We start from the raw sequence: 19,092 nt of genomic DNA on the forward strand, positions 1-19,092 counted from the left end.
GTAAAGTTTCTCCGTTTTATTTTTGTTAAAGTCCTACCGGATTAAATAAATGACTAGTAGATGGACTCCTGATAAGTTTACTGATGTTCAACATTGACTTTTGCACTTTTAACACCAATGAAACATCCTATTACACAGGGTACTGCATTGCTTCAGATAAGATTCAACTAACCTTTGACCAGTGACTTTGGTATTGTATTTATACATTACACTTTTTCCTGCAGAAAAAAAAATGTACAACTGCATAAATATAAAATTCTTCCACCATGAAAATGGCTAAAACATTCATTAGAAAGTTACACCACATCATGTGATGTCTCCAGCAAAACAATTGTTTTTAATAGCACTGAGTTAACACCATTACCATTAAGGTAATAGTCTTACTGGCTGGACACACAACTCTACGTTGTACTTAAGCATAAAAGGAAGTAAAAGCCTCAAACAAAAAGTGTAATAAACCCCTCATCCCACATTTAGAAGTGATCCAAAAGAAGAGAACAAGTGATGAAAAAATTTAGTCTCCCACAATCATCGACTTAAAAGACACACTGAAAAGGTAAAGAATTTCACGGAGTGCAGCCATTTTCTCACACACGGACCTAGAAGCAATCAGAGCGTACCATGACAGTATTTTCAGTTTGTACATGTGTGTACATACATACACACACTCACACACCTTGGACCGCTAAAGCTTGCTCACGTAAGAAAACAGAAATTACAGCATGGTTTGGGAAGGACCGATGTATGCAACTACTGTACTGTACACTCCAAAAATATATATAAACCACACAAGGCAGCAATACTTAGGGGACAGAAACACTGCTCGCTACATCAGTAGTGGAATTACAATTTACAGTAATAAATGAACATGTCCCATGGCTCAAGGAATATTTTCATTTACAGTAGAATAAATACTTTGCTATTGCTACTCTTTCTGTAATTTACATTCTAACCCTAGATATATGCAGAAAAGCTAGTGTAAAGCATACAGATGAAGTGTAGGTCCCGTTATGTTATGACAGTTTGTTCAAGACTAGTTGTGTTTTTACTTTAATTTATTTTTCATTTTTTAAATCATTGAAATGGGGGCAGAGGAAGTGCTATTTCCATAGCTGAGGTCATGAATTGACGGTGATTTTAATGTCAAAACGTCCCTGGTAGCGGTCCTTCTCGCTGTAATTGATATTGTCACCGAAGACTTTGCACTCGATACGCAGCTCAGTGTTCATTGTGAGGTTCATGAACTGGATGGCCACGAGAGGCTGGAGGTACTGTGGGTGCAGCAGTTTGCCATAGTAGGGGTAGTACTGCAGGGGGAAGCCACCGCCAATGCCATAGTACTTGATCTCTCCAATCTTTCCAGCATCTTCCTCTCTCTGCAAGCACAGAGGTGGGAAGATCAGTGAAACAGATGACAAGGTTGATCTTGTGTGCAACTGAATGTTCTTAGTACCATGTCTTTGAATTCAGTACAAATGTGTTTTGTGAATGTCTGGGCACTATGCTGATTCTTTGATCTAGATTAAAATGAGCGTGACCACTCCATAAAGAGTGGCTCTGCACTGCAGGGTGTCTGTAGTGAAGTACCTTGTTGGTGCAGAAGATGGGGATCACGTTGGGTTGCACTTTGGCCTGGGCCTCTTCAGGGATGCTCTCGTTGGAAGTGGGAGGCTAAAGGCAAAAAATTTTGAGTCAGCATGCAATGTCACAAAGACAACCTGGTCCGTGACATCAGGGACAGCAAAACTGGAAATGGCAGCAAATATCTCGGGATAATCTATTTACATACCCCAGATCTGCGCAAATAGCATTCTTGAGCACAATAGCATGAAAGTGTACCCCCTTCCTTGCTTTGTTAAAGAATGATTTCAAGTGGGACAGCTACAAATGGTATCAGATTCATCTCTTCACTTGGCATATCCAAATGCTGACCATCTGGACACAGCAGAACTCAGAGGGAGACTTACCCTTGGTCTGAAGTTGACAATCCTGTTAAGCTTGACGATCATACAGGGCTTTCCATCCTTGAACCCAAACTCTTTATCCTCAATGCCAGAGCAGCTGCCCAACCAAGACCTCTTGAATCTGCAGGCCTTCCTGACTCCCACATCACTTTCCAGGTCTCCCCTGTTCTTATAGGTGTCAGGGTCCTCTGGAAAAAGCAGAGAAAAGCATAAATAAAGCTCAAAAAACCTTCCATAATGCTGACGTTCCTTGAAGCTACTCAGCACAACTGCAAATGTAAATTGTCTGCTTTGTGTCTTAAGACCAGACACAAAATAACATTAAAGTCAGCCACTTGACTTGTATTCCACACTTGAGTGACTCCAGTCCTCAAGCAACAGAACTATATTTTACTGTTACCTTTCCATGTACCAACAATTCTGCACATGGGGCACCCTACAGGATGACCTCCATTCCAAATAACTTTGTTATTTTAAGTCAATATCCTTTTAATTTACTGGTAACTGGTAACATTTCTACAATAGAAATTCTAGAAAATTGTGCCACTGACATAGGCATGAAATCATTAATTACGGTCTACATCCACTGATCAGTGCAGTTCAGTAATGAAACCATTTGGCTGGGTAGAGAAGTTTAGAAAACACTGCCAATTGTATGTTCAGTTACCAGAAACTGCAACAAATCAATTTTATACATGCCTAATATGGCTATATCTGGGCACACTAAAAGGAAAGTGCTATCATGATTTTCAGCAATGAGAATATGGTCATCGTGTCACTGATTACACACCAAATTAAGCAGGATAATAGTAAACTAGTGATAACATCTGTAAATGTAAACAGAATTCAGGTCATATTCACAGGCTGTGTTCTTTCCCAAATGTACTGAAATGTCAAATGGCAGAAGTCATGTTTTATTGCTGGAAGTCTTCTCTTACTGTGGAGCCAGGAATGTAACAAGCAGTGTTAAACAATGTATGTCTTCCTACAGGCTATGCCCCTTGCCAATGGGATAATTTGTGTGACTGCTGTTTAAACAACTGGTTCCAAGCACTCAGTGGCATACAGAGCAGAACCTGTCACATGATGAAACTTTCACATATTGTTCATTTTAGAAAGTTATGTAGCAAATCACTGAAAGTATCAGAAATTAAAACCATGTAAAATGCAAATACAGAAAACCTGCAGAGAAGAGTTGCCAAGTAAACCATTGTCTGTAAGCACAATGGGCAATCAGTCTGTGGAAATCTCAATCCATTATCAAACAATGCAATAAAAAAAAAAAAAAAAGCCAAGGTGATATAATTTGGTTCACAATGGAAGTATTAACAACCATAACCTTTGTAAGTTTGATAGAACCTGGTGGGCTTCTGCATACCTCCATCCCACCCACCTCATCATAAAGTATTGTTCTTGTCACATACTTTTACTATACAGTACCCTATACAGTAGATAAATCCTCACCTTAGAGAGGTTTGGAAAAAATCAATTCACCACACAATTTTAGTCTTTCCAGCTCATGCAATGCAGCATTGTACCATACCATTCTTAAAGACACAGGAATCCATAAGAAGGACACATCAATTCTGTTCAACCATCTCAGGATCATTTTTGAAGTTGGTCCGTCCCCACCACACTCAGTTTTCAATAAAGATGCTCCACAAGCAACTTGCATCGTTATCCTCACTTCTTTATGGGAATAAAAAGGGATCAAGTGTGACTCTTACCTCCACAGTCCTCATACTTCATCTGGTCCAGCTGTTTGTCATCATCATACATCTCCAGGAAGTCCTTCAAGACTTTTGTGTACTTCACATAAGTCATCATATCGTCCTTACTAAAAGCCATTTCCGCTTTTTCTGAGCGTGGGGTATGTGTTAGACCTGAAGAGGGAGAACAACCAGACTGTAGGTAAAACAGGTAGGTAAAAGAAAAAAAAAAAAAAAAAAAAACACTGTAAAGTTCAGCTTCTACTGTCTTCACTTGGTTATGAGCATTTCTGAACCCAGGTCCCATGGATCCAGTATGTATGCCTTTTTTGTCCCCAACTTGACCTGAATAAAGTTTGATAACTGCTTGAGCAGTTAACTATGGGGATGTCAAATCCAGTTATGAGGAATCTTTGCTAAATGCTATTTAAATGTGTCTTTAGTAAAACATGAAAGATGAGTTTGAGGTGTACCTTTAAACACATGAATTAATGAACAGGTTAAATGGAACAAAAACATACAGACTTGTCCTCAGGGAACACCCAGCTTAAAAGATGTCTGTACATTACAAAAATTTGTATTATCATGGTATGACAAAATGTTTTGAACTTGATACGTTCCTAGATTACAGAAGTGACATTGCGGATTAAGGATCTTGAGATGAATCAACTGAATCAACTCAGCTCTCTGAGAATCCCTAGGAAAGTATTGATTTAGGAACCATTTGCAGAACAGTACTACCATGATATCTGGCAAGTTCTTTACAAAAGGGCCACACTTGGTGAAATGCTAACCATCAGTGCCATGGCTGTGTACTTTTTAAAAGAGCACTGTATACTCAGTGGCAGCAATTTTCTACCATCACAGCAGTCCATATGTATATGTATAGTTAGAGCTACGTGATGTATGGTGGAAATGAGCCTGAAAAAGGCATTTCAGTGTTCCATGGATCGAGGGACAAACAATCCAGGAAATTAATCCAAAGAAATTTATCCAGGGAAAAAGTCAATCCTTTACTTATACATATCACCACTGGTATATCAAGCTCAGTGGCTGTCATTTTCAATTGCGTCATTTTTGACTACAGCTGGTTCATAAAGTGCTACAACATTAAACTGACAGTCACGTTTCATGACCAAAAAATATGATGGTAATTCAAAAACTTCAGAAAAGATGAGAAAATATGTTTTAGATTGATGTGTTAGACAAAGAAAAAAACAGCATGGCTTAGTCATTTTTGTGCTTGCAAAACTAACCCAGCTCATGTGCTTTTTCTTCACAATGGAAACTTTCAACCAGAAAGAGGGGAGGGGCTTCAAAAGTGTGTCTGCCAGCTCCTTTACTGAGCTCCCAGTGGAAGCTCACTTGAGCACACTGTACTTCACACCAACACATGGTCTACTTGGTAGGCCTGCCTAAAACATTCAAAATTCTGTAAACAGAAATGGTCATAGAGCCAGCCAACAATGATGGTTAAAAATTCCAACAGGACAACACCTTGTCTTTTGCGAAAACTGAGTTTGTCATTGGGCAGCGAGAGTGTGAGTGTGTGTGTGCGAGTGTGAGAGAGAGAGAAAGAATGACAGAAAGTGCAGCTCAGAACTATGGGGGAGATTACAGTCTCAACAGACACTTCACCAAATTTCCAGTGCTGCTCAAGCTTCCAACTTTATACTGCAGCAAAGGTGCCATTTTGAAAAATCAGTTTACTGAATTTTAAGAATATTTTGAAGTAATCTATTGAGCCACTTATGTATGACTCACAGAAATACTCAATTATTAAGACACATGGGGTGGGAAAAGGTCTGTGACAGGATTTCACATGACGTGCGTCATAATGAAGTGGCTCTAAAACAGGAAGCAGAGAGGCCAAGCGGTTTCCAAACCAAAAAAAAAAAAAAAAAAACATTCAGTCATCGTCATTCAGAGTCTTCCCATACAGCACGGGTGATCACCTAGGACTGAAAAGGAATGCTTGTCCGACATCCCATGAGCTACCACAGGCAGGCAAGTAGGAAGGCAATGGCCACAAGGTCTCTGATCAAACAGACCCTTGGCAAACAGCTTCCAGAAGGGAGTTCACTAGAGACAGTGGGCTTAAGTGTGCAGCTGAAAGAGGACCACATTGCAGTCTACACAGGCCCATCCCACATAATGCTGTCTCTGCTCTGTACTACTCCTTTCTACGCTTTGTGTTTTGAACTTGCATTATTCATACCTACTAAAATTCAATGGCACAAAAGCAGTTTCTCATAGTTACTTAGTCAACAGTACCAAGACCTCTTCTAATGAACACTGTTAGCATCTTCTATTGTGCTAGTGACTTGGCAGGCATGTCTGTGTATCAACAATTTCAGATCTAGGCTACTACAGTGATGCCAGTTTATTTCAGGAGAACCAGACTATAGTTAACTCCATGAGAAAAACAGAGTGATAAAGTGCTTACATGCATCATAGTATTTGGCTTGATTACATCTGTACTGGTAGTCAGTTACGGTTATGCCATTGTGGAAACTAAAGTATAGCCATATAAAGGTCTATGGTTCTCTGACTGTTGAATCAGTGTGCAGAGAGCAGGTATTGTGCGGATCCTCTGATCTTAATTACACTTGGAATGAATTAACCAATCACCAATTAGTGGACTGACACATTTGCACAATACAGTGATGAGTAGAGCTGCCTTAAGCCCACACCCACAAACTAGATCATTTCAGGCAAGTTCTCTTTTCTTGTTTCAAAACATGAAACTCCAGCCCCCCCCCCCCCCCCCCCCCCCCCCCTCCCCTCAAGGCTTAAACTGCCTGGTATGAGGGCTTGTACTTTTCCAATCCAATGAAAGGAAGCTGCACAAATCAGTTCACCTGACACCACAGTTTGAAACCCGAAACCCGAAACGTGAACACAGCAGATGTAATGATGAAACATCTCACATCTTAAAATTCAACCTTATTTGGGACAACTTTGTTTTTTTTTTTATCATTATTTTAATATCATTTGAATAAATTCAATACAAGTATACCTGTAAATTCATACAGGCTAAACAAAGAATGCTGCTTAGGGTCTTTATAAGGCTACAGTGAAAACATTTAGCAGACATATTGAAAATTATCCATTTCAAATTGAAGAAAAAAAAACATTGGTAAAAATGGCCTGACACTAATATTCACCTGGTATTAGTGAATTAAATTAATTCTGAGTCATGCATGTTGTGGATTAGATATTACACTAATGCATAAGCAATGCTCTACTAGCTTTCCAGATAGTTAACTGCCTGTAACTAGGCCATGCAAATGGACCTGCTGACAACTTACAGAAAAAAGAGGAATATCTGCAAATATGTATATCACTGAAATGCATCAGACCTTCCACTTAAAACTGCTTTAAAATAGAAATAAAAAAAAGTGGCCTTGACTGCTTGTATGGCATATGGGTCACATGATGAAATCAATGAATACAGATCAACTGTCTCAGAGCAATCACCAGTACATTCACATGCAGCCTGAGACCGTGAAGCCTTCCATTATTTTCTTTCAAAAGACAAACGTTAAAGTAAACATTCACTTGCCAGCTGGAAAGTCTGAATGACTTCAAAATGAAAAAAAAATGACTCTGTGAGCTGAGCTTTCAAAAACCTATTCCTTTTGTTTACAGGTTGGACTCACACTACCTTGTAATACACTGATAACAGCGCAAGTAAATAAACATGTTCCCTGCAAACACATTTCCTGGTCTGACTGCAATCAACTAAAGTGTCTACTGTGTAGCATACTCTATGGGCAAGGCCTGTGCAAGATCCTTCAAACTAATAATTTACATTCTAAAGAATAAGGATAAAATTAAGGAATCTTAAACAATGGCCAACAGACTTACCGGCGATGCTTGTCACACACACACACACACACACACACACACACACACACACACACACACACACACACACACACACACACACACAGTTTTGCCATCAACACTGCCTTACCTGGGGGTGCCACTCTGTCCTGATACGTGGGTTTGTAGTTGCTCAAGGTGAGCAGCATGGCCTGGATGGTGCCAATGAATATTCCAGCCAAGCAGCCATAGAAGATCACGTAGAACAAGAGGATCTTTGCTGGAAAGAGAAAGGAACAGGCTTCAATTACAATGAAACACCCAGAAAATGCCATTCATTGAGCCCTTTTGAGCTGCACTCCTCTGCAAGTCTAGAAGTACACAAGTTGTATAGAGAGAAGAAAGTACAAAAATGCTGCATTTTTTTTTTCCAGAGAACAGCATATTTTTGCTTAGCGCATTAATTCTACTGGGTGGAGTGTGGGGGTCTAAACTATGGACCTGTAGCACATGATTGACTCCTCCACCCAGCTGAAACAATAGATGGTTAACAATAGGGAAAATGAACTAATGAAAGGAGAAAAGGCTGGGAACAAAATCACCCGCTAATCACAAGGTACCAGCGTGGTACTGAGAGGGGAAGCCAGCTGCTGACACGAAGGTTGCAGTTCAGCAATAAATATGGGATTAGCGTGGCTCAAAGTTCTCTTTTTTTAACTAGCCCAACCCATTTGTTTTACACATTGGGGGTAAAATTTGCATGTGTGGACTCTAATACTCTCATGTTTCTCCTGACTCTTGCCTTGAAATTGGGGGTGAGGCAAGTAAAACTACAACCATCCCTAAACAAGCACGATACCCAGGAGTAAATTAAGCATGCATTTAAGATACATTAAAAAAGAAATATTAAAAGTATCCGTGCTACACTGTGCTAGCTGTTGACTGAAAATTGTTGATTTAAGCATGGATGTTGTTTTTACCTTTTAATTGGTTAAAATGACACATGACAAAGATTAACAGAGAAGATCATAGTTTAGCAATCTGATGAAAACTACAACCCCTGCCCTCAGTGTTTGCTTACATAACAGATGTCACAGTGTAATGCAATTGATTTTTCTAAAACGCTCAATCAGTTTATAATTCCTACAGCAGCATGGGGCAACACTATGAAATAAAATGATCAATTTACAAAACTTAAATGAATTGTACTCACAATAAAAAATCTGATGCAAAATATTGGTATCTTTTGCATTTTTACCAAAAGGAATGTAATCTCAGACACAAGATATGAAGGTACTTTCCTTCCTAAGTTTATCCTACAACAAAACCAAGGTGTGCCATGACTTCTGTGGCACTCTTAGTGAGAACAGTGGACAGTGCACAGAATGACCCTGTATGCCATCCTCAAATGCCATTCCTTATTCCCAGCTCCCAGCAGGAACACCAACAGTGGAGGTATGACTGTCTCTATTCTGCTGAACCAATGCATGTGTTCCCCGATGATGCAACTGCAGCATATGCAACCTGTCTGATCTGACAATAGGTGAGTCACTGTACATTCCTGGCACTCCACAAACTCCTCCCCCCATCCTGCAAATAAAATGTTCCCAAACCAGAACCCCCCCTCCCCTAGAGTCCAGTCTACTAAAGTCAGCTGCAGCAGGTCAATTTACATACCATACCCCTTCCCTCTTCTATTTGAATGGCCAACCTTGCCCTCAACCACGAAACTGCACAGTCCATATTTTCAGTGCTGTCACCCTCTATGACCACAACAAAGTCGTTTTACTCACAGCCTTCTGTGATTTAAATATTTGCTGATGTCCCACACTCTAGGAGGTTTTTATTACATGACAATGAGCCTTCATATTGAAAGACCTGGAGTCTTGGGGTTCAGCACCTTGTTCACCTACTGCATGCCAGTCTGATGGCATACAGTAGTCAACAAGAATGCAGAACAAATTGCTCAAATAAATTGGATAAAATCTGTCTTGTAATAAATGCAAGTTGTAGTTACCAGTGCATGCATTGCTGCATTAATCTGTGGGGTGTTTCAAATCTCACCTTCATCCCTCTTTACAAGACATTTGTTCATTAAAATGACAAAATCTTTCTAGCAGTGCTATGAGGCATTGCTATGGAAGCCCAACTGTATGGGAGAGACGAAAAGCTCTGGGCATGAGTGACCACGAATCATTCTCACTTCCCAGCAATGACAAGCACATTTTCCCATAAATATGCTAGTTCTAAGTGATACAAAATTATTTAAGATGGAACAGTTAAACAGTGCCAAAACCAAGTTCAAATTCCCTTAGACCAGTATCAACACACTAAGTGCCTTTCAAATTGTTACCTTACTTTCAGCTCAGTGCAGACATTACATAACAGGAGATGAGCCAAGTCTTTCAGGCTGTAATGATAGTAAACCAATGACCACAGCACATTCGCTGTATTCCAAATGAAGCACATGGTATAGTCCAGTTTCCGCATAGGTGTACCGTTGGTGCATAAAGCAATGACAAAGGGTCACAAGAACCCTTTAGTGATCTTGAGCGAAAACAGGAGTTGGACTAATTTTCAGATATACAGTAGACGAAACACACACCCGTTTCACCCTTACTGCCCTCTCTAAAGTTAAAAAATAGTCCTCTGAATACAATTAAAAAACTGATGGCCAGACAACTCATTTGAAGTCATATACGCGAGTAGGCAGCTACTGTACTGTGTGTGAACTGCGTTACGGCTTCATGCGAACTGATCTCCTTAGGCAGGCACGATAATTTGCGTGATGCTTCTCCCTCGTGAGTCGGGCTACTTTCACTTTCACAGCACAGACATAAATCCTGTTAAAGATTAGTTAAAGGTTGAAATAATTACCGGTGTACTGATACAAAGGATAATACGACACCTGCAGAAACTTTTAGCTCCGTTTTAAGATGCTGTCATCAGAACTCGAGTGATGCATTTGCGGTCGACCATATTTGCGGAGCTGCCGCAACCGACGCGTGACTGCAGCTCTCGCGTGTCCCTCACAGGCAGCTCGCTAGCTCGTTAGCTAACGTTATTCAGTTCTGTCGCCTTCAAATTTCCGGCATCGATTACATAATGTTGGAAACGTACAGCTTTCTACATAATATGCATTAGCTAACTAAATTATAGTTGTAAACGCCTTGCTACATGGAGATAGCTAGCTAATTAACCTAACTACAATAAACTTTTTCTAAGTAGGCCGTGGAGGTTGAGCGTGTGCCTCTTCGTGATCTTGGAAGCATGCTAATACAGAACTGAAATGTTGCTAAGAGACAAACTTCTTATTCGGTAAGTGTCGCCACTTCAAAACATGAAAATGTTAATCCTAAAAGTGACATTGAAAGCGTCTCAAAGAATATGTAGCTAGATTTGGAAAGTCGTGAACAGAAACAACTAATTAGAGCCAACTAATCAATTCCCATTGTTAGTCATATCAAAATGACGTTCCTGCCAATACGTAACACTAGATGTACAATGTCCTCTCCTGGATCCAAGTAACGGGCCTCATCACCTTGACTCACCTTGTACTATGTTGCAGTTTTAACTCTTTCTGTCTATCTACGATCACCATTTAGACTGTTTAATGAGGACAACTGCGAGGTTCGACGTACAATTATAGGTAGTGCCTCTCCGCGTTAAATCGGTGATCCATGTCACTGGTCACAGGACACCAACTGTGTCTTCCACAGCCTCCCAGCATACAAAATGACTACTGTAAACCTGGTCAGACAAAGGATCTCTATGACAAGTGCTTAATTACAGGAACAGTCTTAAGACAAATTAGGCAAAATCAACGTCCTTCGATATAACCTCTTTCAAACAGGACAATAACTAAATACTTACAAACATGTGACTGCACAAGAGCTAGATAGTCAGTCAGACATAGTGGGTTGTGATTAGCCAAATGGCTATAACATATACTAGTTATTTTAAACGTTCGGAAAATTCGGAAGTTGGCTAAATTTCAAAATGTCAGTGAATTAAAATCGTCCAAAGGCAGCTAATGTCAGCAAGCTCCCTTTCGAGACACTTCGAAAAAACGTTAATGTCATCAAATGAAGCACTGAAACATATCACCACTCACTATCTAGCTCCGACTTCAGACATTATCCTAGGATAAGTGCAACGACCTGAGATCAAACAGGTGCTGAATTTAGCTCTAAATTTCCCAGTTAGGAAAATAGGACACGAAACATTTCTCCACATTTCAGAAATATTTGTAAGTAGAGCTAGCTGGTAGCAGAGCTAGCTAGCCAGACAGCTAGTTAGCCAGCAGTCGACTACACGGAAGTATTAAAAAGTCATAAGGTTGACGTTATACGATTTCAAGCCAACGTTACAGTTAATTCAACACATGTGAGTTCAACTGACTTACGCATCCAGATAGCCAAGTTGGCTAAGGCTACAGGTAAAGTATAGCATACTTACACCAACTCCCTCCGGTACGTCCTAACAATTCCTTTTTTTCCGAATTCCAGAGAAACTTCTTCCATCCACCATCACTATCTTTATTCGCTGCCGGCATTTTCTTGTTGGTTTTAGTTCCCTTTTTTCAGTGAAATTGTGTTTCTTTGTTTTTCTTTTTTTTGGGTGGCCTCCGTTACACCAGTGACGGCAAACCCCCCACCTCCTGCTCCAAATTCCGAAAAGGACAGAGTCGTACCCGGCTCGCAGTAATGTACCCCCACACAATATATCCTTCCCGACGGCCGGCTCCGCCCGCAAACTCTTTTAATAAGTTACCTACGGGGAGGGAGGGCCGAGCCTGACAAATCACAAACCCACATTCTTTTGCGTAACACAATTGTATGTCAGAGAGAGAGAGAGAGAGAGAAAAACGGCCGCTCCGCCCGACGCGGATATGGGGGCTGGAACACAGAGGCGCTTCAGCGAAGTGAGGCAAATCCGACGGTTGCAGCGAGTAAAAATTCAAAAGGTCGTTTACACGTGCACGTGCTGCTGCTTTGGGTGCTCGCAAAGAAACTCAACTGATCGTTGAGTTACATACAGGGCACTGTACGTGAAACAGACGTACGGTTTAGTTAATTTACCTGAGAGGAACTCAGAGTACCTTTGTTGTCTCATTCATTTATGTATATTTAAATGAATTAATAATGTAATGTCTCGCCCAGCTACTTACCAGATGGCGCTGCAACTCAGAAATCAGTTGCTTTCGGTCATGTTGTATCCTTATCCATTTTGAGAAAGTGCACATGTAGGACGACTGTAGCGTGAAGGTACAATGAATTGATAAATCGTGTCGAAGTCATAAAGACTCAACGTGAAGGCTGCATCAGTTCTCAGTAAATACTTCCTTCTCTTTTAAACAAGGCACCCAATTAATGAACCATCTATAATCATTACTTAGTTATTGTGTGTTAAGGTCGTTCCAAGGACCTTCCTTCAACTCGCTGGAGAATCTGAAGGGCAGCTACCTGTGGTTTAAAAATGTTTTTAAATAAAATATTTTCAATTAGAGATGTTAATCTGAAATCCCATCGTGTGTGCCCAATTTTAGTGACGATAACAGCTGTGACAGATAAGCAACTCATCACAAGCAACTTCATCACAATAACTGATTGAATATAGTCCTGTAGTTACTGGTGTTGATGTATGGAGATAATAAAATATGTTTGACTTGTAAACTGGATGTGGAAAAAACAGTTTCTTCACTTGGACTTTGTTTCTGAGACAACACTGTCTTTACTATTAGAAATATTCCATCTTCAGCTTGTCTAACTGCAGAAATTAATAACAGAAAGCTCTCATTAGGCTGTCTCGGTTTTTACTGAGAGCCACCTGGGAATATGTGTACAGTAGATTTATTTAGTTTATATGAACAAATCTGGACATTGATAAATATAGCCTTATTCTTAGGCCAGGGGGCATTTGCCCAACTTGGTGACTTACATTACAATTGTGTCATTTTTTAATATTTTAAATAGCTTCTTTGCCTCCCATATTAAAAAAATGGAGTTACAAACTTTGGCACTATTTCTTCACGATTCAAAACCTGTTTATAAACCTCTTAAACTTATAAGGGAGTCTTAACACTTGACTGCAATTGTGTGAATGAATTAGTTTATAATATGCAACATCAATTGCTACAATTTAATTTGACAATGACGATTTCCAGTTAGTCAGCAGAGAACATCCAGGAGCAACTGCAGACACTCTTTCAAGCATTTTCTCCATGCAGCCAAGTACAGAGATGCAGGCTTTATTCAAAGCTGTGTATAGCCATTTCTCTATCAAGACTGTTAATATTGAAGGACAGTTGTACTAAAATAACTGCCATTGTTACAATAACTTATGATGTGTTCAAATTCCAATTTTAATTTTCTTTTACAATTGCATTAAATGTCTTTTTTTTCAAAGGACATTTCTGTCAGAAGGTGTGGTTTGTCATACCTTGCTCAAGGTCAACAGTGGCAGTAAAGTGCAAGAGCTGTATTGTAAATCTACACACACTTCAGGTTGGAACCAGAGTAAAGGTCAGTGTTTTACGGAGTTCTCTGTGGTCACATGACAGGGAACCAAAGTTTGAACCGAGGGCATGTCTCCATGCTACAGCAGGTAATTCAAGGAAATAGGTGTTCTACAAGGACAATGTGACATAGCCCAGAATATGTCGCTTCTCAAGGGTAAAATATTTTTAAGAAACACTTTTAAAGGTTATGTGTACTGTCCTTGCTGTCACACCAGTATCAAAGCATCCAGGACAGAAAAACCTCATGGAAGACCAGTGAGACTCAGTGATACTTCTCTATGAACTCCTTCGCTCTCAACACTGCACCAGGTGCCCTTGCACGTTTACCAAAATATTAGCTAAACAGGGGCCTGTGCAGTTGTGAAATCCCACGCGGTTGTCTCTGCTTGTGTGCACATGTCACTCTGTGCTGCTTCACTAAAATAAACAAGCCTATGGCTCACTCCCTGAGCCCAATACTCCCCCGCTGTGTCTTTGTTTTATTATGTCACTCTTTAAAGCATTGCATTCCTGTGCATAATGGAGGATAATCCAGGGTTCCGAGGACCATTAATTGCTGTTCTGAAAAACAAGTGCAAATGAACTTGCTGAAGGTGGATATGATCTGGCATGTTGGAATTAAATGGTGGCTTGGGCATAGACTTGCACCAGAGCCTGTTCAGCTTTAATGACTTTTAAAATCTGTTATCTCATTCCTTATGGAATAAAGCTAAAAGGTTTCATTTCCCAGATATTAAAAGGATTTCATTCATAAATGACTGAAGCATTTCTCATACGAGTTTGTTTTTTTTTTCCAAAAATGTAATTTATGCAATACTTTAACCCATGATTAATTTGTTATTTTTAAATCTTATTAATTTCCCTCATGTAAGGGTGAGCAAGGAAGTCCCTTTGAACACAGTTACATTTATAACAGCTATATACGTACATTTATAGAATCATATGATTACACGAGACCCCAGAGGCTTACTTTTAGGACACTGCCCATTAGAACACATATTTTAAAACACATGTATGCTGTTTACTGTATGGTGACTAATAATGTACAAGAAGCTTTGTTATTTCAAAACTATAATTCGATATACATATCTATATGGATATTCATATCATATCATTCATATTATATCATTTACATGCTTAGAGCTTAAAATAGTAATTTGTAAACATTGTAACAATGTAAGGTCTTTACATGTAAGTATCTGAACATGAACATTAAGGAAAGTGTTTATCTGGATGTACCAACCACAAGCCTAGCAAAAGTAGGCAGATACGTAACTTCATTTTATTTCCTCTATAGTTACAGATTTGCTCCTGAACAGCTCCTTAGGGCTCATGAGAGATCTGTGGCTCTGTATTGACTCTCTGTAGTGATAAGAACCAACGGGCTGGGCTGATTGTCTGTGTTTATTTAAAGCTGTGGGTTGCCAAGTCCAGTTGGAGGTGCAGCTTTCTGTTGTGAGTTGTCAATTGAGTTTGGCATGTGTCGTGGCTGCTGGACCCCTGCCTGTCCACAATGGCATACCTGTGCAGTGGTGTGGAAAGACGACATCTTCCCGGACAGGGACTTATAAGCAGCCCCGAACATTCCCAGACCCCACCCCCCCACCCCACCCAGCACTGAGTAAACACTCACATTTCATCTGACTTCAAAACATATTACTGCCCTGCCAAAGAGGAAGGGGGAGGGCGAGGGTAGGTCTTACATATTCATCTCCTAAAATGCTTTAACAACTCTGGATCGTATCTGTGCTAGGAAAGCCGGTCTGAATCCTTGGATCTGTCCAATCATGTAGAAATAGAAAGATGTGGTGTGAGAGGGCTTTCAGAGTGAAGTCTGGGACTTCACAGCTTGAGCTACTGTCATTGAGAGGGGAGTTATTTTGGGTCACCCTTTCTTTCCTTGCCACAACCACCTGCCTCCCTTCGCCTTCCATAAAACATGTGTTTAGTATGCGTTTCATTTTGTGGGCAATGCAAATGAACAGGATGCAATTAAAGGGTAGTAGTGTTCAAACTGCAGTGTTTTTTGATCACTATGAGCTGTTGATGGCATGGCAAGCATGATGAGGGTCAGATTTACCATCTGTTATCTCTGTAATGAAGCTGTCCTCTACTAGTGTGTGTAAGAGCCTTGCAGCCTTACATCATAATGCTTTTTAACTCCTGCTAATGATGACTTCATAGACACATCTTAGGAAATGTGAAAACATGCACATCTGTGTCTGAAAAAACTTTGATTAGTCTCTTGTTTTCAAACTCAGTGGCATATGTGAAATACAATCATGTTTACAATTAGTTTGCAAGCTTGTTACATGCCCCCCCCCCCTCCCCGATTCTACCTAAAGGAATGCTTGATTTGATTATATAGACACTGCACTTTATGACTCAGCCCATCATATTTGGTCACATGACGATACATTGTTAAAAGCATTAAGTAAACAATATATAGACAGTCACTCGTTGCAGCAAAAGGCTTTTCACTCACAAGCTAGATTGCTTGTTAGCCGCTCCTGCTTGTGCCAAGGAGCTGTCGTGAGCACTGCACCACTGAAAATCATCTGCATCATTTCAGCACCGTGTCTTCAATTATCTGAGGGGATTACATTATGCTGTGGCCTTCGGTTCATTATAGCCAGATCAATCTTACTGTCCGACCTGATATTAAAATCACCTAATTTCCTCAAAATTGAAATGCATTTAGTAGTTTGCAGCTGCACCCACACAGCCTCGGTTGCCTGTGGTACTCCAAGGGTAATCTGCGCCTGGCCTATCTGCTAGGGAGCACCCCTGGCGGCTGTGGCATATAGAACGATTGCCTCTATTTATGCAGCACGTAGAGGAGTACAAATTGTACAATCCCTCATCCCCAGTGAGCACAAGTCAGCACAAGGGCAAAGCTGCTGCCTTACCAACAGTGCTGTAGTTGTGTACTGCAGAGGCAGCCCACAGCAAAATTAAAAAGTAATGGCTGTAATAGAAGCTTTAAATCAAACGTATTATCACAGCTTTTAATGGATCTCTGCACACTGGTATAAAGGTGTGTGGGAAAGTAAAACATTTACCTAGAATTCAGTGTTGCTTCAGTTTATTGCAGTTAGTGTATGAGGACTCTTTGATAAACTTATCATTGTTGTGTACTTGGCCATTACTGCGTTACTTGTAATTACACATTGTCATGAATTCATTAATTCATCAAAACCCTACTGTACTCTGCGCTGTGGGTCATTTAAACCAGGATGAGAGTTGGTTAGGTCAGCCCTAAAACAGTGACTGAGACGCCTTCTCTTTATCAGTGGTGTGTTTTTTCCAATTGAAATTTCTTTTGAGAAAAACTGTAAAATTATTCCCTAACCACCTAAAAGGTAATCAACCTAATCTCCTAGAGATTAGTATGATGCATAAAAGGCTCTGTTAACCAAACCATTTCAAAATAATCAAAATAAATGGTGACAGGGCAACATGGGTCCTGTGCTCAGCTCTGTATATCATTTACAAGAATAAATTGTGTATTCAAGTAACTGATGAGATTCCTAAATATAGTACAGTCATGTGTTCATGGGTCTAACTGAGGTTCAAGAAGCTACCAGAAGGACTTTACTCAGCATTTGTTCTGATAAAACAAAGAGCATGCTTTTACCAGATGTAATATTAAAAGTAATAACAGATATTGGGGGTTTTTGTCCCAGAGTTTGTGTTTGTTTGTGTTTAAGGTTTTGGACAGTGGGCCACTAATATCAAAGATTGTGTCAATAACTAAAAAGTGGTAGGAAATACTAGATTTTAGAAGAAAAGTAATGCTTCAAATGATGGTTAACAGAGCTTCCACAATAATCAGTGAAATTTCAGTTTTTTATTAGTCATTCAGATTCTCCATTGTGCATGACTTTGGGGACACGCCGTATGGTCTGATTGAACATGTATACTTGTCTCTCCCAAGTATGGTACGGGTAAGGGTGGTAGGAGTATTCATGGACCAATTCATGAACCCCTTGTGAAACAGCTAATGTTGCAATTTTAGTATGGGTATAAAAATTCCAAAAAGCATGTTATAGTACACCTTGCAGAGAAACCTTGGTGAGGATGCACACTGCTGTGAATTCAAGAGTTTTCAGTGGCCAATAATATTATAGCTGCACTGAATGTACACCACCTCCCTGCTATGTGTACATAGCACCAGCGCTCTGGTATGTGCACTGTCACAAACAAGGTTTTGCTGCTTTGGTTCTGGCCAGTGGGATTGACCTTTTGAACCTTTTACTGTAGAGTCGTCTGCCCAGGATAGGACTTCATTCACCATGTTTTTCTGAACTCCGCCAGGCAATTCATCAGGGCCATCATCACTTAACTCCTGACACTCTGCTGTGTGCCAACATTGTTTCCCTTTGAGACAACGGAAATGTGTTTTCGTCTCATCCGGTTTGCTTGCAGGTGTAACAATGCAAGCCATTTTTGTACATTTTATGTTCTTTTTTGACGGTCACCTGTTCTTGCGTCAGATGAATGACATCCAGAGATCAGTGTGAGACTGGACTGGCTCAACAAACAGCTCGATGAAGAGGTCCCCGAGCAGCTGGCCCTCTTTTCTTCATCGTGCAAGTGCACGTCTATAATAGGGATTGGGAAGGAGGTTGAGACCCTAAGAAAACTATCATTGTTTTTATGGGCCTGCAAGCAGAATCAATTCATGCAAATATGCGATTGGTCTGTTTCAGTGTCAGGCCTTCCTCTGGTTTTCCTCATGTTATCTCCATGTATTGCTGCAGTGAAGTCACAGCATGTTATGACAACATAGACTTGAAACCGTGCCATTCAGTCTGAAAAAAACATTCCTCTGCATGGAGTTGTTGGCACTTTGCCTGCAGTTGGTTGTAGTGCAGTGCTTACAGTGACTGGATATGAAAGCAAAAACCAAAACAATCCACATGGGTTCACAATGGCAATTTGCCTAAAACTGGTCATAGCACAATGCTCACAATGACTGGATTAGAAAGCAAAAAACCAAAACAATCCACATGGGTACATGGTGGCAGCAAAGGGACTGTTTAATAGCCTTCAGTCATGTTGCTACATG

The 19,092-nt window shown here is 40.2% G+C and overlaps 1 protein-coding gene across 1 annotated transcript; it reads right to left on the reverse strand.

Annotated features, from left to right (window-relative positions):
• Position 1: 1 nt before the first annotated feature.
• Positions 2-12,254, reverse strand: atp1b1a (ATPase Na+/K+ transporting subunit beta 1a). The gene is made up of 6 exons (XM_036540047.1): positions 11,960-12,254; positions 7,653-7,781; positions 3,692-3,847; positions 1,968-2,152; positions 1,588-1,671; positions 2-1,376 (listed from the first exon to the last, which is right to left on the reverse strand). Exons 1-6 carry the CDS (start codon positions 12,054-12,056, stop codon positions 1,119-1,121), a joined length of 909 nt encoding a protein of 302 aa, XP_036395940.1. The 5' UTR covers positions 12,057-12,254; the 3' UTR covers positions 2-1,118.
• Positions 12,255-19,092: the final 6,838 nt, after the last annotated feature.

Source organism: Megalops cyprinoides, chromosome 11, assembly GCF_013368585.1.
Source record: "Megalops cyprinoides isolate fMegCyp1 chromosome 11, fMegCyp1.pri, whole genome shotgun sequence".
NCBI classification, from domain to species: Eukaryota; Metazoa; Chordata; class Actinopteri; order Elopiformes; family Megalopidae; genus Megalops; species Megalops cyprinoides.